Source organism: Lycorma delicatula, chromosome 1 (assembly GCF_047948215.1).
Source record: "Lycorma delicatula isolate Av1 chromosome 1, ASM4794821v1, whole genome shotgun sequence".
NCBI classification, from domain to species: domain Eukaryota; kingdom Metazoa; phylum Arthropoda; class Insecta; order Hemiptera; family Fulgoridae; genus Lycorma; species Lycorma delicatula.
Window position 1 is genome coordinate 338,324,053 of NC_134455.1, and position 25,087 is coordinate 338,349,139.

General features: G+C 33.9%; 1 protein-coding gene across 3 annotated transcripts in view; it reads left to right on the top strand.

The window, feature by feature from the left end:
• The first annotated feature begins 13,996 nt into the window (after window positions 1–13,996).
• The window catches only part of LOC142334317 (ATP-dependent RNA helicase DDX24), a 44,523-nt gene continuing 33,432 nt past the window's right edge, over window positions 13,997–25,087 (top strand). The window contains exons 1-3 of one of the 3 annotated variants that reach the window (XM_075382258.1): window positions 13,997–14,149; window positions 14,242–14,675; window positions 21,797–21,962. In XM_075382258.1, coding sequence (XP_075238373.1) covers window positions 14,247–14,675; window positions 21,797–21,962 — 595 coding nt within the window. In that variant the 5' untranslated portion in view covers window positions 13,997–14,149; window positions 14,242–14,246. Of the gene's footprint in view, window positions 14,676–21,796; window positions 21,963–25,087 lie in introns of all 3 variants that reach the window. The other 2 variants (XM_075382257.1, XM_075382260.1) reach the window with 2 other exon arrangements.

Genomic DNA, 25,087 nt, shown 5'->3' on the forward strand with positions numbered 1-25,087 from the left:
TCCGCATCGTTAGGATGATTCATTATAGAATCTAAAATTGTATATAAATGCTCTTTATCCACCCATTTAAAGTTGCCGTATGGTAAAGGCTGACTCATACTGAACCCATATAAGTTATTGGCGTCAACGTAAGCTATATATTTACTGGGGGCATCGGGGTTGTAGTTTTCGAGGTATTTATTATTTCCTACAGCATGTTTTTGCACAAACGTTGAAATGCCGCCTCTGATGCCCGATTCGATAAATATGTACATGTCGACGTCTGTGAACAGTTCCAATTCAACATGGGTTTTATATACCATGGCTTCGAAAGCTAAACCGGGTGCTGAATTATAGTGCGCGGCATCAAGGCGGTATTCTCGTAGACATAGGGATCTGAAATTCTCGAAAACGTCAGCCAACAACAGCACATCGCATTTTAAATATACATCGCTGTATTCGCCCAACGTTTTACATTTAAAATGGTCCCATACTATTTTCGCATGTTCACATTCATCGTCGGTAATATGCGAATCGGTGAGGGAGCTATAAAAGTTTTCTTTCGATGGCAGCTGTGTTTCATCCAATTTCGACCACGAATCGGTATATTCGTAAGGGTACACGCCCTTTTTCGTACCATTGGTAAATCGTCAGCTGCAAAGTGTTGTTCGACGTGATTAAATGATTGTTTTGGTAAATTGGACGCTAATTTTTCCAAACTCGAGGCCATAAACTGAAAAGTGTCTACGAATTTTACGCTTAAAACGTCAGACATCCGTTTCGAAAACATTGTATATTTTTGGGTGGTTTTAGGTATAATGTTTATATCCTCTCTATCGTAATCCAGCTGTCTTATAATGAAATGCGAGTCGTAACCGGTTAAATTCTGAATGAATATCGGTATCGTATTTTGTGCTTGTCTGTGTAAATTGCAGCTATTGCATAACGCGGCTCGATAACGACCGGTTAAGTGACAATGATCGCGAACTTTTTTTCAATTTAAACCGAATCCTGCATTACACATTTCACATCGTTTAGCGTTGTCGAATTTTCTTTGTTCATCGACGGAAAGAGGTGCCATTGCAACGTGTATCATTTCATCCGCAACTTGATTCGCGAGATTGGATAGAACATTTATGAAATTTTCAGCCGCTTTTTCGCCTCTATAAAGTACAGGTTCTTGTGGGAGGACTTGTTTTATTTTATCGAAAAGCGATTCGTGACAGACGAAATACAAACAGTAACTCATAGGTTCATGCTCATGGGATGTATAACTACATGATTTTGTATACGTTGGATGGTAAGGTGTCGGATTCAGTATGCATTCAAAATCGGCATATACTACGACAGGCATTGGAAACTGATTCTAGTACCTTTTAAATTTCATTATATTTCCATCCGGTTTTGGTGTGCCGGTTCATTGTGAATACAACGTTTTAAATGGGCTTTCATTCTATCTTCACTATTTCCATCTTTATAATAGAATGTAAAACAACGTTTGCATACATCTATTGCCTGATTGTGTTTCGTTAATTGAGACCTAACCAGTCGCGAAAAATCTTTTATGTAGCAATAGTGTGAAGCATCATTTTTCTTTAAATACAATAAATCAAAATGGTTTGGTTTTTCAATGGTTTGGCAAACTTTTAAAGGTCTAACTTCATCATTATCTGTCAGCGTATATACATTTACAGAAACATTGTTGGCGGATTCAAATTTTTTAACATCTTTTATCTCGGCTGGAAACTTTAACATGCTAAAGTCATATGTATTTTTTAAATCAACAGTATAACGTTTATCTAAGCGTTGCGGATTATTACCGGTTACATGTTTCGATAAAATAGCCCATTTAAAGCATTATATGTCTTTATTGTTAACATTAATCACAGCCTTTTTTTGTTTTATTTTATCGGGTAAGTCTATATATGAAGAACCACGTAACGGTTTAAATTTATTTATACGCAACATTAAACCGTCGATACTAATTAAAGACCAACCGCTGCCTTTATCTTGAAATTCGGATTTTTTGGCTAATAGTTTTTCAAACGCTTCGTCTATAACTTATCTAAATCATTACAATTATATATTGGTGTATTTTTAGTTTTAAAATTAATGTCTTGATTATCGATTTGGTGGCCCCGACTTTTTTCATATGTACATTCTAATAATATATTAAATTTTACAGTATCTGCTGTTACCTGTGATTTTAAGATGTTGAGAACGCAATTTCTATTACTGTTTAAAAATAAATATATATCTTTAATTGTTTTGTCTCCATTTTTATAATAATATGTGATTAAATTATTTTTAAATGCATTTTCTAAAATTGTGAAACAATTCGCGTCACAGACAGCTAATCAGGCTCGCTTTTTAGCGGTTGCGCAATCATTTTCTAAACACACATGTTTTAACTCCATCACCTATATAATAAATTAATAAAGTATCGCATAATATTTTATTTATATTATTAAATGTGCTACTGCGCATGCGCGAACAAAACTGTAATTTCCATTAAGGTCAGTGAATTCTATTGTTAATATCTATCTTTCGCTGAATAAAAAAATGCAATTATTATTATTTTTGTAGTGAACAAGAAGAATTCCCTGACGTCATCGACAGGCTATAATAAATACATATTCATGCGCAAGATTGGGGACGCCATAAATAAACATTAACAACGAATATAAAGCTTATTTATATAAAGCGATATATATATATATATATATATATATATATATATATATTGTATTTGTAAATGTTTTTCAGTAACATATACATTAAAGAATCATAGTGACGCTCGCGAAAGAGTGTAAAATATGGTAATTTTGCTTGTGAAAGGCTGCGTAATGTGTAAATTTCTATCTAGCATTTCTATCTTCGCATAGGGCCCGAAAGTGATATAAGTTGCAGAAATTGCAAGGACGCCGTTGAGACTCTGGGTCATGTCTTGGGCAGCTGTGTGACCAATAAAGCGAAGTACATACGAAGGCACGACGAGATAAAAAAACCTTCTCATTGATGCCTTGACTTCTCAGGAGGGGATGTGGTCGCTGTACAGCAGACCTTTTGCAACCAAACTGAACCTAGAACTGGCGGAAGTGGAGACCGCTTGAGTCCGGATCGTGAAAAACGGTTCCGGTCTCTTTGTGATCGACGTAACCGTTCGGTTTGAGAAAGAGATTTCGCTACACACAGCTGCGGAGGAGAAAGCTGTAAAATATCGGCCCATGCTCCCCGAGGGAGCTCGGGTTCTCAACTACCAAGGCGATCGCTGTGAAGTGGTTCCGATCGTGGTCAGCAACAGGAGAGTGGTACCGAACTTTACTGCACAACATCTGCAGACGTTGGGGATTTATTCTCCGGCCATAATTAAAACAATGTCGCTCATCGCCCTCAGGTAGTCGCTGGAGATCGTACTCCGCCATAACAATGGCTGATCGCGCCATTCAAAATTCTGTTTCTAATTTTTGTGATCAAGATTCCCTTTCTAGAATTTATTTGACGAAAGGTAACCGGATTCTTTAATCCGCGTTGAGTTCAACCGCTTTTGCGGGAAGTTTTCAAGTTTAATTAACTAGGTCCTATGGGCCGCATACATGAACTCTCCGCTCCTTAGTTTACAAGTTTTCCTTTTTTTGGACAAGATCTTAATACTCTATGAGCAAGCCCGACTACGCGGAGTAACCTAGAAAGAAGAACCCCTCTTTATTTTATAAATAGCCGTTCTAATCTTAGCTTGGAAGTACTTCTTTATTTAACGATTCATTAATTATATTTGTAAGAGGGGCAGTATTAGTATCTATGACTTCTTGAAATACTGGCAGAAATTTCACCAATAAATATTTAATTGTAAACAATAATACGTATATGTAAACAAATAATTATTTCTTCATTCTATGAAGCAGAATTTATTTTTCTTCCAATATTTTTTATTCATGTATAATTTAGTTAGGTATTTTTCACATAAAATGAAAAAAGAAAATTAAAAAATTTTACAATCTAAAGTAGCTAGACTGTACTCTCTTCATTTCAAACTTTACAATGTTGTATTTTATTAACAGGTTTTCCCAAATGAAACTGTGCACCAATATTTACAAACATTTAATGTATTACATGCAAATAACAATGATAGGAACAGGAATAATATTTACTACAATGAATTTTTATTTTATTGGAGATGCTCAATATTTATGGGAGACATTTGTCTCCCAGCATGCCTGAACATGTTTCAACATCTTTTAAAGTACACACTGAGGCAACAAAGGATTGATCACATTTACAAGTTTAGTTGTGTTATTTTTCAGTTCATTCAATCCTTTTTCAGACTAACTATCCTCATATTAGGATCATATTCTCATATGGGGATATGATAATGTCAGGATATGAGGATTGTTATTATAAAAAGATCCTTTCATTGCACCACATAAATAAAAATTTATAGGAACAAGATATGGAGATCTCAGTAGCCTGATGTACTTTGAAATGAGCCTACTCCCAAAAACTTAAAGCAGCAAATTCTAGACAAATATTGGCGGTGTGTGTTGTTACTCCATCTTCTTGGTAGATCAGTCCAGTAATGTTTTCCTCATTTAGTTGGTCGATAAAAGGATAAATGATTTCAATTTCATAACTGAAACTGAAAACTGACTGTTGTGTTACGTGATATAGGAATCAACTCAATTTTTTTATGTAATGGTTGTTTCAAGATCTCATGAAGGATATTCACAGACCACACCTAATTGTTATAAGACAGTATATTACTGTGACATTAATGGTACATGGTATTATATCAATGATATATGGTATTAATGGCCTGATTATGAAACATGGTTTCATTTATCAGGCCATTAATACCCCATTAAAGCAGTAGTCAATTGTTTAAAGGGATGAAAACCCGTTCAAACAAATAAATTCATACATTTCTTGGAATAAAAATCAACAACAAATAATGTGGGAGTACGTTTCATTGGTAATTTATAGAACACTTTACAATTAAAAGAAGTATAAGAACTGTACCCAGTGGGACACCCTTTGTAACTGGAAGGTCAAAACTGTCAATGGCATTTACAAACTGTGATCCATTTTAAACATATAATGAAAACTTTGACTAGCAGAAGAATCCTTAACACCAGCCATTCCCAATTTTCTTAGAAGAAAATTATTATTAGTAGGGTCAAATGTTTTTTAGTCTAATATCACCATGCTGCTATATCTTACATACTTCTTGGTATGTGCATCTGGCATTGACAGCATGGTGCATCTTGTACAATTTCGCAGCCATTTGTAGAAGTCTCTTGCGCATTAGAATAATGTCAGTCCATGTTCCAGTTTGATCCAAGACCTTTAGACATTCAATCAGATCACTTCACTTGGTTATCCTTATTGTAACTGCATTCAAACACAATTTGGAAACAATTAGTTTCCACAGCATCACCACATCTTCCACATATTGGAGATTCATTCAAATGAAACCTGTATAAATAATATTGTGTAATTATATGATCGGTTCTGATTCTGGCCATGAACATCTGCAATTTTTCTTGTCATTCCTTTGTAAACAATTAGATCGTTTGGCCCTTTCTGTATGTTATAGAATGTTCAGTCCTTCAAGGAGGATTTCCACCTTTCCACTCAAAGTTTTTTGAAAATTCCTCTGCTTTGGTTCAAACCTGTGGTCATTATTTCCATCTTCTGTTGCTTAGGTTCTAGGCTTGATGCAATCGCAACCAATTTATCTGCCACTTTCTTGCCTGCTACACCACAGAGTCCTGGAATCTACTGGAAGCTTATGTTTTGTTTGTTTTGTGAAGCAGGTCATGTATTTCCTTAATATAGCAGAAAAGAGGTGAAGGCTTATAGTTAGAGAACATGTATAGGGATGTTTTTGAGTCAATCAAAATGCATGTCACCCTGACACAGATCACAGCACATCTACAGCACCGCGAGTATAACCATTAATTCAGTTTCAAGTCTACATGAAGACAAAAAGGTTGAAGATGTTGCATGTTTAGGTCTGGAATGTAGACCTCAGAGCCTGAGAAACAATTATCAGCCCTAAATGAGCCACTGATGTAAATGTGAAGAAAATTTTAAAATTTTAATTTTATCACTTCTATAGAGCTCTGTCTTAATAACTCAGTGTTCTCTTGCTTTGTTAGTTGGTCTGGAAGCTCAATGTTGGTGTTAGGTCTGGTCCAGGACCATGGAGGAATAGTATGTACTGGCGGAATATTATCTAAATCCGTGCTAATGAGTTCCTTCATAAGTGTATCCAGGGAGAAGCAAAAGGACTGTCTACTTGCCCTTCCATTAGCTCAAAGTTGTCTCATGGGGTGGGTGTATGGGTACGTCTGGGGCTTCAGGAATTTTGTCCAGATTTTTCTTTTAATGAACAATGTCAATGGCTCAATATTTAGTTCGATCTACATTGCTTCAATGGAAGTAGTCTTTGGGCATTGAAGGCAAGCTTTCATTCCTGAATTTCGCACTATCTCTAGTTTTTTCAAGTGGGTATCTGCTGCATTGCCCCACACCTCACAGCCATAAGTGATTTTGGGTCTAATATACAGAGTTATCATAAAAGAATGGTGCGGTTTTGAACATGGTTTAAATTAAAACAGAATTACTTACAGTTTATGTTTTTTATTTTTCAAATTTGTCGTCTCAAACATTTTTTTACATAATTAATAAATTTTAATATGTGCGCTCTTAGTCGCTCGACCAATGTCCAAACGATACTCAACTTCTCTCCAAAGATTGGTTAACATTTCTTTGTTAATGGTTGTCATTGCTTCATTAATCCTGTTTTTTAAGTGGTTTAGTTCACAAATTTTTTTTGTATAAACAACGCTTTTGATGTACCCCCACAAGAAAAAGTCGCAAGGTGTCAGGTCTGGACTCCTTGGAGGCGAAAGTATGGGTCCTTGCCGATCTATCCATCGATCTCCAAATTTTTCGTTCAAAGCGTCCGTGACCAATGCATTGAAGTCCAGGGCAGCACCATCTTGTTGGAAATGAAGTCTATGAATGTTTTTGAGTTCATCCAGCTGAGGAAAGCAATAATTGGTTAACATGTCAAGATACACAACTCCATTAATTGTTTTTTCAGCGAAGAAGAATACACGATTACACGATTTTTCATCACACCACACCAAACATTAACTTTAGGCGAATCGCGTTGTTTCTCAATAATTGCGTGTGGGTTTTCAGAGCCCCATATTCGTGAATTGTGTCTGTTAACACATCCATTCACATGGAATGTAGCTTCGTCTGTAAAAATTATATCATCTAAAAATGATTCGTTTTCACTTATTCTGTCCAACATTTCAACAGCGAAATTGTAACGTTTTACACCATCATCGGGTTTCAATTCCTGCAGTATCTGGATTTTACAAGCGTGTAATTTCAGTTTTTTATGTAAAACATCATTCTTTTATGAAAGCCCTGTACTGTATGTACAGTTGTCTCATACTTTCTGTGTCACCACCCCATGATTTCCTGCTCACCATTTTCAGATTAAGTCTGCCAAGTATCTATTCCAGCACAGTTTCCACATTTCTCTATATCTTAAGACATGTACAAATTTGTTAAACAGAATAATAAAATATAAAAACTTTAAAACCATTTATCAAAAAATTAATTTTTAAATTAATGTGGAACTGTCTTCGAAAGGCCTTTTGCAGCTTGTCAACAATTTCTTCGTGTTACCAAGCATGGTCTTTCTTAAATGAATTCAAATCAATTTCTTTACAAAAGTTTCTCAGTGATTAATTTATTTCCATGAAATTATAGAAACAATTCTATACCATTATGGAATTTGGATAGGCTACATTTGTTAATAAATGCTTACACAAAAAAAATAACTAAGACCTGAGCTTTGTTCGTAATATTTTGCTAAAGTACAAAAAAATATTACATTTATAATAAAAAATGAACAATTATTTTCTTTCTTGTACCTGTTTTAGAATCAGAAACAACAGAAAATTAAGTACAGAATGGAATCAATAAATAAAACCTTTTTATTATTCAGTCTTGATATTCGATTAACTACCCCATATGACTAATAAAAATTATCATAATAACTTAATTATTAATACCTAATTAACTGATCTTTCATAGTTTTTAAGTTATAATAGAAATAAAACTGTTTTTTGTTTAACTTTTTCCAGAATGGTTGCCTCAAAACACAGATTAATGGTATCTTGTACCTGGTCTTGCTGTGGGGTATAATGCATAGGAAGATTAAATGCTATGAAAGTGGTAACGAGTAGGGTTTGGGATGCAGATACTGTTACTCTTAGACAGTTTTATCTGACATTCATTAGATCAAAAATGATGTTTGGATCTGAGGTATGGGGTTCTGCTGCTGCATGTCATCTCAAGAAGTAAGAAGCAATTCAGAGCATGTCTATGAGGATATGTTTGGGATGTCCTAGAACAACCAGCATCCAATCGATGGAGATTGAACTGGCACTTGAACTATTAAAATTGTACATTGGGAGGATGGTCATGACAAAATATATCAAAGTCCAGGCTCTCCCGCAAAACCATCCACTCCATCATCTAGAGAAAAACAATTTGGTTTGCCAACTCCTTCAATAGTATCAAACATTGAACACCAATCTACACAAAGTGCACCAGAGGTCTTTCCAATGGTAAGCTCCACTCTTCATGGTTGTCTGACAACATTAATATTGAACTAACCATCCCTGGAATTGTAAAAAAATATGAAAAAATTCCAGAGTTTTTCCTGCAGACAACCTTAGAGTATATCGGCACATGATATTATGGATTCCACTGGATTTTCACAGATGGATCAGTCGAAGATAATAAGGAGAATACTGGAGCTGCCTTCAATGACCAAACACAGAATTTGTGCTACAATCAGGATCTACCTGTAGTACTGATGCTGAACTGCTCGCAATTAATGGTGTGCTTACTTACATTTACACCATCCTTGTGAGTGATATCTGCATTTTTACTGACTCTAGATCAGCCCTACAAATAATACAAAAACAAAGGCCAACAAGACTCCATGTACCGAGGAAATTCATAAAATGCTAGGGAGATTATCTGGAAAAAATTCCACCTTCCAGTGGATACCTAGTCACTGTGTGTTCCTTGCAATGAAATGGCTGATCTCCTGGCCAACCATGCAGCAAAACTTCAACCTGCCCACCAGAGATTTGGTGAGTGCCTGCAGGAAGTTAGAAGAAAATTTGTGGATACCTGGATAGAGTGGTGGGGGGGTCTATGCATAGGACATTCCTTTTTTAAGATTCAGAGAAAGCCTTCTGAAGCATCACTGTAATATTGCATGTTCAACTGCCACGTTTGCTGCTTGCATGAGAGCTGGTCACATTGTCACCCAGGACTATCTGAGTAGTTTCACTTAGTGAAGTCTCTTCGCTGTTTGGCTTGTGACAAACAAGATGAAACCACTGAACACATCCTCCTTTACTGTAAAACAAATAATTCTGCAAAGATAGGCTGAAGACTTGACTTATATGACTGTGATAAACTCACAATTTGAACAGATTTTGACAGACATATTGGAAGTTGAGAGGAACTATATAGGAGACATCGAGCCATCGGAGAGTGTTCTGGAAGCTCATATTAAGAAGGAAGAAATGTCACAGTGCATAACCCCTTCATGTAATTCCAAAAATATGCAACCTATAGTAATGTAACTGATCTTTTCTTTGTGTCAATCGGGTCTTGCACTGCATTCATAATATTTCCTGACAGGTTTTTCCACATTAAGCTTATTACAAAATTAAATTGTAATGTGTACACTAAAAAACCTACGGAATATCTTCGAATCGGTTTTCAAATAATTATTAATCAATCTTGCGAAAATATTTCATCTCTGCGTGGAATGGAATCAATTTTACTGTTTCTACGTCTTCAATTTTCTCATCATTCAAAAACGCTATCATCAATTAAAACGTTATACTCATAAACGCTAACTTCTACCTAACTTTATTTTTCCAGTAAACACATCTAGTTTGGCACTGCTTTTATTGCCAGAGCACAGGGCAGTCTAGTGGTGACAGACTGGTAACGGCGGCCGAGCAGTTTGAGCCAAATAGCTCGATCGTCACTGCCAGCTGCTATTGTCAATTGTCACGGCTGGCAGTTCTGCAAAATAGAACCTCTAGACAGTACATCTCTGCCACAGCTGAATACTGGTCTCTCCTCAACGTTTGACAGCAATCCATTTCCAGTCGGTCTCTCAGCGGCTACGTAGATCCTTCTCTTTAGTTCAAAATTAAGCCTAATATTTGTCTCCAGAACCAAATAGTTAATGGAAATCTATTGGAAATACCTCTTCGATAATCAGCCACTGATGTCCGCTGGCTGTGAAATAGTGTTCACGATATCTTTAATGCAGTAAAATCTTTTCGCTGGCTAAACCCTACACAATTAACTACCATCGACAAGTCCCTATTTAAATTTCATTTGCGGAGCTTAAGTAGTTAAATTCAGAACAAAATAAGAGAGGTCTACTATCAGCTAGAAAAAATTGGTTTGATTCGTAGTTTCAGAGTTTATAGTTTTAAACAATTCTCACTATTGAACGTTATAGTTAAAAACGTACAATTACTGAAACATTATTAATTTTTTTCACGAAAGCGTGCAGTAAAGCAAAACATAACAGTATGACGATTCTAATTTAATTTAGCGCAATCCATCCAACAAAAAGACATCTCTTTACTCAACATAAAAATGAAGTAAAAATAACTTGTAATAAAAAAAATGAGGAAATCGTGATAAAATAATATATTTATCTTAAAAATAAGAATTTTTATAAAGAACATTACCGCTATATTAAAATTTCATTAAGAAAACAGAAAAAGTATTTCTTATCTTAATATATTTCTTTAATGTCCGATAAGCTGCTGCCAGTTGAATTATTATCATCGTTTCCCAAATTTATCACAATATCTTCAATAATATTTTCACACAAACTGTCCACTTCCTATACTATTTTTGTCTTCTTTAATTACGTTGAACACAATTTTTCCAAGTATTTGTTTCTACTCTTAATAGCTTCTATCAATAGATTTTTTACGTCACGTAACTTAAATGTTGTGTTATAACCTCCAACGTACCCTTTGACGTGTGCCCATATCAAATCTATCGGGTTAAAACTTCAATGGTATGGAAGAAAACGGAACAAGACACATTTTTTTTAATTTTGCTATTTCATCTACTTAATAATGAATATATCTTTGTCTAACTGATTTTTCTAATCTTATAAATTCTATTTATAACATGTTTTCTGTGTACGCGATTTTAACTATTAGGCAATTTACAATTTTCGGGTCGAAGCGTTTGACATTTTTTCAGTTTTCGACAATGGTACGGCGCATTATCCAATACTATGACGAATTCTTCAGCAACAATTTCGACAATTTTTTTAAACCACTGCATAAAAGTGCCATCATTTAATCGTGATACACATGGAAAGATCTGGATTCAAACACCCATAAACCACCGTTCAAAAACCCATTTTTACTCCCTACGTGCGTTAGTATTAATCGTTTACCTTTTCCAGTCGGGGCCTTTATCCTAGATGATAAACCTTTTATAAAAGGTCTTTTGCGTTCTTTATTTTTTCCACCAATACCTTTCCCTGCATTAGCCCAAGTTTCATCTAGATAATAGATTATTTTACCCTCTTCACGAAATCGCTTAATTTCTCTTAAATATTCCCTATGCCATGAAGTAATATCTTCGCATTCAATCAATAAAGGATTATTTTTTCTGGACATGAAAGGAAAATTCATTGATTTTAAAACACGATGTAATGTACTTCTAGAAAAATTTGGCAGTTCAGAATTGGTAATCACGGCAGTTAATATTTTGTTCAAGTTAGAAAATTCGTTATTGAAATGAAACGAATGAAATCATTACAAATGATGTTTTCATTATTAAACATCAATAACAAAGACTCAATAAAATAAAAATTGGTTACACTGAACGAAAAAAAAATTAATGTTTCTCTAAGTGTGATACCATTTTTGGAATTGTTTTTTTGCATACATTACAGATCTGTAAATACAATTTTTCTATCACCCTTAGTTTTAGATAAACTACGCTTCAAAAAAAATTAAGGGAAAATATAGTTAAAATCTGTACAATTTATAATTTTGCATGGCTACACCTGCGCTTCCTCCAAATCGCGTATCAGCCTACTCAGATTTTTCCATAGATAATATGCTTAGAAAGTAGTTATAATTCTTTGGTCTAAAGGTTGCAACAAAGCTGTGGTATTTAGATGGAAGAAATAACACTTCCACATTGGGATGGGTCAAATCAGCTGATTTGGAAGTCGAGAGTTCCAGCGTTCAAGTCCTAGTAAAGCCAGATATTTTTACACGGATTTGAATACTACATCGTGGATACCGGTGTTCTTTGGTGGTTGGGTTTCAATTAACCACACATCTCAGGAATAGTCGAACTGAGAATGTACAAGACTACACTTCATTTACACTCATACATATCATCCTCTGAAGAATTATCTTAACGGTAGTTACCGGAGGCTAAATAGGAAAAAAGAGCACATTGGGATGGGTAAAGGTTTTTCTGGATATCCAGGCACATTATCAACTGCAATGAGAACTTTAAATGGCAAGGATTTTGATTTCAAATAATATTCAGCTTCTTTTAGAAAAAAATCAAACCGTTCAGTAAAAACATCGATATGTTAGCTTTCCATTAAACAAGCCGGCAATTTTTTTTCTCTTTCAGCGCCCTCAGATTTAGAGACTTAAAACAACCAACAGTTTTAATATGTAACCACTAGCACTGCAACAAAGCAAGACAGTTAGACGATCTTTTGCTGCTTTAAATCCTGATACCGACTTTTCATTTTTCAAAATAATGTTTCGAGAAGGTGTCTTCTTCCAAAATAAGCCAGTCTCATCTGCGTTAAAAACTTGATCTGGTGCGTAACCTTTCTGTGCTATGAGTTTACAAAACTCATTTGGATAAGAGCTGGCTGCTTCATGGTCAGCTGATGCTGTTTCTCCTGTGATTTGAACATTATGCAACGAAAATCTTTTTTGAAATTTTCTAACCAGCCTTTACTGGCACAAAACATAGGTGTTTCACTGATACTGCTTTGACCATCTTGCTGAGCAAAATGACCTTTTAAACGCCGTGCTTTTTCTCGAATTAAAATAGAACTGAGAGGAATCCTTTTTTGACTTTTATCTTCAATCCAAATATTCAAAACCTTTTCAGTTTTTTCGGTGTTTTAATCGTGACATACAGATGTAACTTTTGCTGATCGGAAAGCGCTTTTTTTACGCTTTTCCAAATGATTTCTTCCTTTTTCTTAATGTACCGAATCGTTGACTCATTTACTTTTAAAAAAAACCTTGCCACTGAGGCAACACTTTCGTCACTTTTAAGCCGATCGAAAAATTCAATTTTTTTTTATTTAAAGGCGTGAATTGTTTTAGCCTTTTCTTTTCGATACACGTGGACATTTTGCGGCTCGAAAAAGCAGATACGTATTTACTGTATTATGTGTAACAAACTTACTTATTTCACGAAAATAATTCATCCTAAATAAAAAAGTAAAGAACAGAAACTAAAGAATTTATTGCAGACTCAATGTCTCTTTTCCGAGATATTGTATGTCACTGACCTTTCATTTAGAGAAGTCCATTTATATTCAAGCTGGGGTTCGTTGTAGCAGGGATTGCGCTCATAGCATCTTTATGTTTTTTATTAAGTTCTGTCTGTTTGGTAATTAAGTGTTCCGCCGACGTGGTATTAATACAATGTTATTAAATTCGAACAATTATTGTAATAACATACGTATTATATATAATACGTGTACTCTACGTTTAATACAGTATTATTTTATTTAATTTATCCTAGTAAGACTGTAACTGGTTGTATATAAACTGGTAAAACCATGGTTTAATGTACATAAATATTTTTTTACAGTTAAAAAAAGCAACCGCGAATAGCGAGGGATACAGCTTTACAATGAAAACTTGGTAACATTATTTTATACATTCAATCGATAGTAGTTGCGAGTTCTGCATATCTTTCATTAACCATAAGCTTTATATCGATATATTAGTGGGAATAACGATCTTCATTGGTCTCGTTGATGAATGTGATCGCTGAGTACAGGTTATTATAAAGTGTATGTTGTAGTGTAATAAGTTTCATATTTGTGTCGCTTGTTATATTGTTATTACATGTAATCATAAGTGTATTTTGTGGCTATCGTTTTAGGTTAAATGGGTAAATTAAAACAAGAAGGAAGGTGGAAGCCAGTTGAAATAAATGGAGCAGTTGTGAACAACCTCGAGGGATTACTAGGTATTGAAGAACTTACTGATTATTCTTTAATTACTGAACAGAAATCGTCAAAAGCTTACAAAAAAAGCCCCGGGAAAATAAAAAAGAAAAAACTAAAAAAAAGGAAAAAAACTGTGCACTGTGTTAACGCATTAGAAACTAACAATAAACAGCAATGTAACAAGTTTACTGTGGAACTAATTAAGCCCTCTGGAAAAGTTACCAATCACGAACCAACTGCGTTAGCCGTTGAAAATGAATGTGTATTTACCGATGAAGACTTCATGCCGTGGTGCAATCTTTTTGTGCCTCAAGAGATTTCAAAAGCATTATTGGAAAATGGTTTTAAACATCCCACTCATATTCAGGTATGTCGAGCACCTTATTCAGAAATAATAAAATATATATTTCTTTGTTTTAATATTTCTCACTAATCAATATATTTCAAAATCCTTTGAAAAGCCAGTTTTATTTGCTGCATAATGAGATTAAGTTTTAAAAAAGAATTTGATAGAAATCTAAAACTGGATACATCTCTTTCATTGTTATTAATTATGTTTTGTGTAATGTTAATTATTAATTAAGATATTTAGTTTTTAAACACAAAAGCAGCTACTTTGTTCATTAGATTACAAATGATCACATCGCCTGAAAGATAGATCCAAAGTAATGGAAGAACTTCCATTTCAAGAGCTTTGTATTAAATGTGGTACTTTGCAAAGTCTGCAGATTGATGAAAAATTGTACATAAGTTTAATAATTTTTTTAATTTATGTATTCCCTTCATGTTAATAAGATATAATAGAAATACAATAATATTCATAATTTATTCATTATAGAAATAATTATTACAAAGCTCAAAGTTTGTGGTTTTGTCATATGTAACAAATTCCCTTTATGTTAATAAGATATAATAATATAATTTATTAATTACAAAAATAATTATTACAGTTTTTGTGTTTGTCCTATGTTACAATAATTAATTTAAATATTTGTATTTTGTGCATAATATTTCATAAATTAGTAATAGTATGTAACTTAAAGAATTGCATTTACGTATTCTTTTATTCTAAAGATTCTGTATTCAATTCTTGCTTGTTTTGCCATTTTTCATTTGTTACAATCTATTTCATGTTGCTAAAAATAAAAAAAAAGTTCCTGCAACTGGACACAGCTTCAAATTACCAATTTAATAATAATAATAATAATGGGTAATACGTCTATGTATTAACCATTATACATACACACAAACTGGCTTTAAATGTAAAATTATTGATTATTATTTATGTAATGAGTCACCAGCATTTACGTGTTTTGCAGAAGGTTGACTGACTAATACATAAATCATTTCTGAGAAATAATTTGTACTGTGTTATAGAATAATACAAGAAACAGTTTAAACATTAAAATATGTTTGTGTCATTGAAGGAATTGTAAAATTTAGCTCTGTGGTAAGAAAATTTCATAAATTTGGTGTAATAAGTTTACTCCTGTGGTTCCCTGGGGAACTGTGACTTCCTCACAGTGATGCTGTAAAATATTACACCATTTTCATAATCTTATTAACATTTTCCGTTCAGTTTAATAGGATGCAACATCTAGCAGAGCTGTTTCATAACTCTATGTTTTTAGAAGAAACCTTTGTAAATAGTTACTAGATGACTAGTCTCTCAATTGTTCAGTAGTTTCTCATAATTTCTGCTACTTGTGTTTGTATATAAATAATTGTTAGTTTTATATGGTTTTAGTGCTGAATTAGTTTTTGAAGATTGTATCGATTGAATATTATTGTGATCGTCAAGTGAAATTTTTGAGTTATTTTTAATCATACGCATTTTTAAAAATGGATAGGTTTTTACTAAATTTCAATAAGCATTGTGATAATGAAAATGAAGTGAGCACATTGTCAATCAGTGGCAAAGAGTTTGAAGAAGCATAAAATTCAAAGATATAACAGCTTTTTGGACTTAGGTTTTACATTGACAGAAGTCAGTACCAAAGAGAGGCCACAATGTGTTCTGTGTATGAAAGTTTTGGCTACAAGAATTCATCCTGCTATCCAGTAAGTAAGTTTCAAAATGCTTTTTAGAAACCACTTATCCCAGTGTAGTTAGTAAAACTTGTGACATAGCAGGAAGCTAAGAGAGTTAAATCAACAAAAGGGTTCGTAAGCAGGCATCAATACTTTGCAATACTTTGTTGGCATCTTGCTAACTTCAAATTAAGCACTTCAAATTTTGCAAATGACAAAATGTACAGTAAGTAGTCCCAAACAATCACAGAACTCATTCTACTGGCTACTGTAGATATGATGGTACATTACGATAAGCGAGTCTGTTGGAAGCTGCTTTCAAAAGTGCCTTTGTCCAATAACACCATCAGCTGCAGAATACAGATTGTAGTGAAGGATCTCAATGATTATTTAATTGAAAAATTGAAAGGAAAAGAATTTGGCTTGCAAATTCTTTCCTTTTTATTGTCTATAAGAATGATGCTTACTTGATTTGCTATGTATGCTTTATAGGTAGCAATGACTTGTATTTGGGCGGTGGAAGTCTCTTTACACCATAATAAATCCAGCTTAATTGGGCTCTCTACTGCTGCTGATATTGTTCATTGCTTCTGGAAAAGGAGGGGAGGATAAACTGTGGTGGGGGGTCATCCAGTGTATTCACTTGTAGTGGGATAACCTTTAATCGTAGTTGAGTGTGGAATGATGGCAAATATGGGTGTGTTCACTGTGCGGTCCACGAATTCAAATTTCAAAATTGAGTGTGGTCAAAGAATGACCACACTCAAGTGAGTGTGGTCCACGAATGTTCATATATTGGTAAAACATTAGAGAACATTATAAATGACTTCATTGTGAGTTTTAGGAAATTGTCACAATCATGGCAAATGGTACTGACGTGGGAGAAGAAGGCTTTTGCAATAGGAAATGATGTGCCACATAGTGAGAGGCCGAGTGCTCAAGCTGAGATGTATGCTGCTGTGGAGGCATCAATTCAACGATCACCGATAAAATCAAAGCACAAACGTTCTGCAGAATTAGTCATTCCAAGATTGACAATGCCAGATCACATATATGGTCTGATAAGACTTGAAAGTTAATTGTTTTCGTCCAGCTTCAGTTAATGAGTTGAGTGACAATGACCTTGATCAGCATGTTTACGCATGTCAGTTATTGCTTCAACGCTTTCCAAGAACAAACAATAAAAAGAATATCATGTTCTCAGACAAATGTACAGTTTATCAAAACTCTTGTACCCCAAAATTTTTTTTCTGGAAAAAAGACAATCTCCACTTTTTTGAAGAAATCAAATTCATCTGCCTCATGTTATGATTTGGGCTGAGATGACAGCCAAACATCTCCTTGGTCCTTATTTTTTCGATGCACAGATCAGTGAGTGGTTGCTTCCAGAATTAAAGCCAAAAATGATAATTGACATCATTATGTTTCAGCTAGACAGTGCTCCAGCACATTTGCTTTGAATATTCACAGACGCCTCAATGAAATTTTTCCAAATCTCTGGGTCGGAAAAGTTATCAGCTCCATTGCCTTGGCCAGCAAGAATTACTGATCCTTACGCCTGGCAATGCACTCTGGCATCTTGTTAAAGAAGAAATTTGAAAATACAGATTCGTCAACAATGAGCAGCTCCAAGACGCTATTCGATCAACATTTGAAATGATCACCCCTGGTATGTTGTTGCAGCTTAACAACAGGACATGGAGGTGCATACAGCTATGCCTTGAACATAGTGATACCCACACAGATGTTTTAGATTCATTGAAGGTAAGCTGCACCTATCCTAATAATTTCATAATTAGTGTAAAGAGACTTCCCGTCCATGTCAGAGTACCTTCTCTTCTATAAAAGTAAAGAAATGTTGTTCACGATCCTTAATACTTTTATATCTGAATACAGTTTGAAGTGGATTAAGTGTGTTGGTGTCTGTACTGATGGTGCTTGTAATATGTCTGGCTGTTATGCAGTATTGCAGGCTTTTATTCGAAGCAAAGTCCCTGAAGTACTGTGTACTCACTGTGTTATTCAAAGGGAAGTACTTGCATCAAAATATCTCAGTCTATGTTAAATCTGGTCTTAGAATATGTAGTGATTGTAGTAAACTTTATAAAGATTTGGCCGTTGAAGACAAGATTTTTCAAAAACTATGTGAGGATATGGATCCGAGCACTTGTCTTTATTGTATTATATTGTCTTTATTCTTCACAATGGTTTTCTTATGGTAATTATTGTCTCATACGTTTGAACTGCAACAGGAGATTTATGTTTTTCTTAAACTGGAACAAAAATATACCGAACATTTTGAAAATTAAGATTTTCTTTTTAGTAAAGCTATCATATTTATGTGAGACATTTCTGAAAAGCTGAATGCTCTGAATCTCTCCCTGCAGAGAAGCAACATGCACTTTTTAAAGTCAACTGAGAAAAATTTAGCTTTTATAAAAAACTAAAGCTATTAAAAAAAAAAATTATGCAAGGAACGTTTCCCCTCGTTGCAATAATTTCTGATCTCCAATGGAGTTGATTGCAGGTATGAAATCATTTTTTGAAGAAAACAAACACCTGCTTTGAAAAGTATAGAGTGATTCAAAAAGGACTTCACAGCTTTAAAAGCATATAAAAATGTATTGAGATAACTTACAGATTTGGTTGAGGTCTCATTTCATAGAAAAAATACATCAAGTTTGTCACCCATCATTCAGTTTGGTTCTTATTGCTTCAATTTGTAATGTGATATAATTCCACCTGAAGTTGATTTCATTGCAGACTATAGCCAGCAAGTCAGGTGTTACCTCTGCAGCTCCAGCATTAATTCAAAGTCATGCTCAACAAGACCAGCAGGCAAAGGTGGTACATAAACCCGATCTTTAACGAAACTCCACAAGAAAAAATTTAGTTGGGTGAAATCTGGGGAGCAAAGTGCCCATGTAACTGGACCAATCCACCAACCTGGGAATCAAGTATCAAGAAAATCTCAGACTTCTAGGCAATAGTGAGGTGGTGCCCCATCTTGCTGAAAGTAGTGATGTCCATCTTGGTCATCATCATCATCTAATTGAGAAATTAGAAAATTTTAAAGCATATCCTGATAAACTATGTTATTTACGGTTTTCTCCTGGAAAAAGAACAGACCGTACAGTTTTTGTTTGATTAGGACTATCACAAATGTGCTGCAACGTTTCTTGAGGGTTTTTGCTACCCCGTATTTGGCAATTATGGGTGTCCACTTTGCCACCAATGTGAAATATTGACTCATCGCTAAAATTGTATCATTGTCTGCAATTTTATCCTTCATTTCCATACCAAACTACAGCAAACAACTTTGTTGTTATCTGTAGTGTATTGAACCATTGTTAGTTTGTATGGTTTCAAGTGCAGTTGTTTACATAATATGTACCAAACAGTCATTTGTGAAACACCAGTCTCTTACCTGACACACATTGAATTGATTTTTTCGCAGAAATTGCAAAGCTTTCAACTTGTTCCACAGCAGCTTCAAGGATGCGTGGGCATTCTGGTGATTTTGTATTTTATCAGAACAACCTGTCTCAAAGAAGGTTTGGGGCCAAGATTAAATTTTATGCCTACTAGGAGGCTGTCACTGTACCGTCTATAAAAATTACGTTGGATTGCAGTTGCTGACTGCAAATCATGAAATCAAAACAGCGAACAGTAAGTACGTCCCACACCAGTAAATATGTCCATTTTTAATAGCGTTGGTGGCCGAATTTGATACTAATGAACTATGTAAGTCAAAACTTGATGTATTTTGCTATGAAATGAGACCCCAACCGCATTTGTAGATTATCTAAATAATTTTTATGATCTTTTAAAGTTGTGAAATCCTTTTTGAATCATCCGGTATTTTCTAAATTAATAATATCGATAAATTTATATGGATTCTAGATCCATTTAATGCCACATGAATTTACTGTTGCAGAAGAAGAGAATCTAATTGAGTTGGTGACAACAATACATTGAAAACAAAATTTAGCAGCATAGAATTAGTTGAATTTTAGATGTCTGTAAAAGATGAATATTCACTCCTAAGTATTAAGCTCAGAGAATTTGAAATCCTTTTGCAACTTGTTATTTATGCATAGCTAGCTTTTGGCAATAGAATTTAAGTGTTGCATAGAAATCAGTGTGAAGAGTCAAATAAGGGTTTTTGAGTCCAATTTAATTATACAATTTGATAGAAAATGTGCAGCGATCAACAAGCTCATCCATCCCATTAATGATGAATGAGCCTATTATACTAGTTGAATTCATTAAATTATATTTTTCTGTAATCTAAAATGTGTTTTATTTATTTTTACCTAACCCTTGGGAAAAAATTATTGACGATTTCACAGTGTACTTGTTAGAATTTGATGCCTTAGAAAAATCTGGATTCAGCAAGGGAATAATCGAAAAAGATAATCGAAAAAGTTTGGGAACCATGGTCTAAGTTATTCTCTTCTGTCTACTTTCTTTACCTTAACTACATTCAATAATATTATTCTTTTAAATTATAGATCTTCACTTCAATATGTAGAAGGGTGAGTGCTACAGGTAAGTAGCACTGTTCATAGATACAACTGTATCAACATCTTTAGATATCAATTAAAAAGGACTAAAATTCTGTTTTAGCAATTCAAAAAATTACTCATTGGATGTATTGAAACCATCTATAACTTAAATATGGATAAACCTGTTGCATTTTGGTTCTCTAGTACAGGACTAACATTGCTAATTGTGTGGGTAGATTTCCCTTGTTGGTAACTGTAATATTTGTAAAAAATTGTAATCCTAGGAAAACATAACCAGATAATTATCTTGTATCAAAAATGTTAGATAACATTTTTGTTTATGTTAAAAGCCATGAGATAAGATGAAGATCAGTTCAGGAAAAACATGAATAAAATGGAAGCAGTACTAACTTTTTGAATGGAGGCTGAAGAACTACATGTCATTTGTACCCTTTGAGCTAATTAAATTTAAGGATTGAAATTTTGAAAAAGAATATTTATTTATAAGTAAATGCTGTGTTATAGATTAGGTTATTTAAATAAATTTGATGTAATTATTTTTTAAGTGTATCAGCAATTTTTATTTTGTGCGGTGAGGACAACTTTTATGATTTTGTGGATACTAAATACTACGTCAAATGCTTTTTCACTTGTTTAGAATTATTTAGCCATATTCTCAGCCTCTTTTTGTTTTCCCCTTCTGATTACTGCTGTCTCATCAATATATTTTTTTGCTCACATTCTTTTTGCCCTCCAAACTTTTCACATAGTTAACCATCTACTTTTTTATGATATAATTATCATCATAATATTCTCCCTTTGCAGCAGTCTATCCTAATTTCTTAATTTTATTTATATTAGTGCTTTTTGAAGTTAATTTTGGTTACTGATTAGATGTTTAAATAATAGCTTATTAAATTTTTATGCACAATTTATTTTGTTGTGGCAGGCTCTTTGTATTCCACCCGCTATCAAAGGTCAACGTGACATACTAGGGGCTGCAGAAACTGGTAGTGGTAAAACATTAGCATTTGGAATTCCAATATTACATGGAATTATGAAAAATTTAACAGATTTTGATAATGACTTGGAAACTGAAGAAAACTGTAATAGTGGTAAGATGAAACTTTATATAGTTAAATATTTTATCATGCAGTGTAATGCAAGAACTTCTTCTTTGCACTGGAAGTTATTACAGTAACCATAGAAATTGTCAGCATTGGCTTTTAGATTGACCTAATCTCTGTGAATCAGTCTCAGTGAATTTTGCATATTTATGTGTGGGTGTGTGCCCACTCATTTTTGTATTGCACATGCACACATTTCTTAAATTCCTGACTGTAATTAGGAACAACTAATTAATATAAGCAAATTTGGAATTCAATTTAACAGATTCAGATTTCTGAGGCTAAAAACATGTAAATAAAATTAATATTTGATTGTTAGTATTTTTGAAATGCTTTTTAGTAAATTAGGTGAAGTTTTATTTAAATTTTTCCTCATAAATCTGTAACTTCCGTCACGCAAGAAAAATGCATTGTGTTCATATTGTGGAATAAAAACCTGCACATTGAAAATTTGTTATTATACTTATGAAATTTCTGTTTTTCCAACAATTTTCAACCAGTGTAGCAATAATTAGCTGTAATCTCATAATGTAGTATCTGAAGTGAACTGTAATGGCAAGTTTTCTTTTTGATCATTTGTTTATTGTACAGTAAGCAGTCTGACAAAAATGCACTAAAAATTGTGTATAAATTTTACACAGCAGATGGGTGTCTAATGCTCCTCGAAGAAGTAAGTTTTCTGCCTCGGTTGATTAGATGTCATTTTTAATTGATTAGATATTTACTTGTTCTGAGAATATCGTAATGATTCTTTTTATATGAAAAGAGTTTGCCATTTTATTTTCTTGTAGGGATTATTTTAGTAAAGACTATAATTTTCAAGGAAAAAACAAACTCATTTTTGGATGTTATTCTCTTTTATATTAGTTATTTTAAATTTTTTAATAAAATTACAAAAATTTCAAACTATCATTTTTATACAGTAATGCTCAATAGGGATGAGTTTTATACATTTGATTATGTACGAGGGTAAGTCAATTATTATCCACAATGTAGTTATAAATTTTATTGCAATACAAATAGGAAACTTACATGTACATCATTTTTCAACATAGTCCCCTTGCATTTCAATGCACTTGGTCCATCGTTGCACAAGCTTCCTGATGCCCTCATAAAATAAGGATTTCGGTTGAGCTGCGAGCCAGGAATACACTGCTTCTTTCACTGTTTCGTCTGAGGTAAATCGACGGCCCCTTAATGCCTCTTAGTGGACCAAACAAGTGGTAGTCAGATGGTGCAAGATCAGGACTATATGGAGCCAGTACTTCACAGTTGAGTTTCTGGGGCATTTCAGCAGTGTGGGCAGCAGTATGTGGACGGGCATTGTCGTGCAACAACACAACACCTTTCAACAACAGTCCTCGACGTTTGCTTCGAATTGCAGGCTTCAGCTTGGCAGTAAGCATCTCACTGTAACGCGCACTGTTTATTGTCTGTCCCTTTCCTCATAATGTTCCAGTACTGAGCCTTGTGAATCCCAAAAAACCATAAGCATCAGTTTTCCTACGAATGGTTGGGTCTTGAACTTTTTTTGCAGGGTGAATTTGGATGTTTCCATTCCATACTCTGCCGTTTAGTGTGCGGCTCGTAATGATGGATCCATGTTTCATCACCAGTGATGATTCTGTCTAAGAAGATGTCCTATTCGTTACTATAGCGATCCAAATGTTTTTGGCAGATGTCCAAGCGCGTTTGTTTATGCAGTTGTGTGAGTTGTTTTGGGACCCATCTTGCACAGACTTTATGAAACCCAAGTCTGTTGTGGATAAATTCGTAGGCAGAACCATGACTAATTTGCAGACAATGTGCCACTTCATCAATAGTTACTCATCTATCTAAGAAAACCATGTCACATGCACGCTCAATGTTTTCCTCATTTGTGGTGGTAAACGGTCATCTGGCTTGTTCGTTGTGCGTAGCACTTGTGTGACCATTTTTGAATTTTTCAATCCATTCGTAGACACTCCATTGTGGCAACACACTGTTCCCGTACTGTACCGAAAGTCTTCGATGAATTTTGACTCCTAATACACCTTCCGACCACAAAAAATGGATCACTGAACGTTGCTCTTGTTTGGTGCAAACAGAAAGCAGAGCAGCCATGGTTAACGGCAGGGCAGCGATAATGGAACTAACCTAGCAGCATCAAACCTGCATAGACATAACAATTAAACCACGCATGCGTCATCTACGCAACATGACAGTACTACCAACATAAACAACTTAAACTAAATTGCAGATAATAATTGACTTACCCTCATATTAACACCTTTATGTCTCATAAAGCTCACTTCAAGATGAAGTGAGCTTTATGAGCTTCATCTTGAAGCTCACTTCATCAGTTTATTGTGGAAATAAACATAATGTTTATTCCCACTTACCATTCTGACAAAATATTTATTTTAAAAATAAATACCTTGATGCAGATAATTTAACTGTGAATAAATAAAATTGGGATTATTTAGACATAATTGGAATTTCTGTATTTTGGGTAAATGAAACTGCCTTGTTTTTATGGTTGAAAATCTGTAAGAACAGCTCTGTATATTGAAATTATTAAAAAGCATTCAGTTATTTAGGTATTATTATTTGGTTTACCTTAAAGAAACTAGAGTTTTTGAAAGCATTTAACAATTTTTTTTAAATAGATTATTCTACATCTTAATTAAAAATTAATTATGAAATTTTTCTCTAATTTTTTTTTATACAGTGTACCACAAAGAAATGGAGAAAATTTCAGGACATGTTCTGCTGGTGAAGATAATGAAAAAAGTTCATAAAAACATAGATGTGAGTTAACGACTTTTTTTTTTCGAGTTACAGCTAGCAAAAGATTTTGCATGGACTTCAACTCTTCTAATAAAAAGAAGTCCTACTGTAATTTGTGGGACTCAAATTAAGGAGTAAAGTAAATTACGTATGTAATTTGAGCTGAGAAATAGGATAAACCAGGTCCCAGAATTGTAATTCCAGTAGTTTTTAAGATATCAGACGTAAAACAAAATTCTGTGTCAAAAAACAAGTTTTTTTTTAGGTTTGTAGTACAAGATTTGGTAACAAATCTTGTATAGAGTTTAATTCTGAGAAAATTAATGGAAATAAAGCCAATAAAC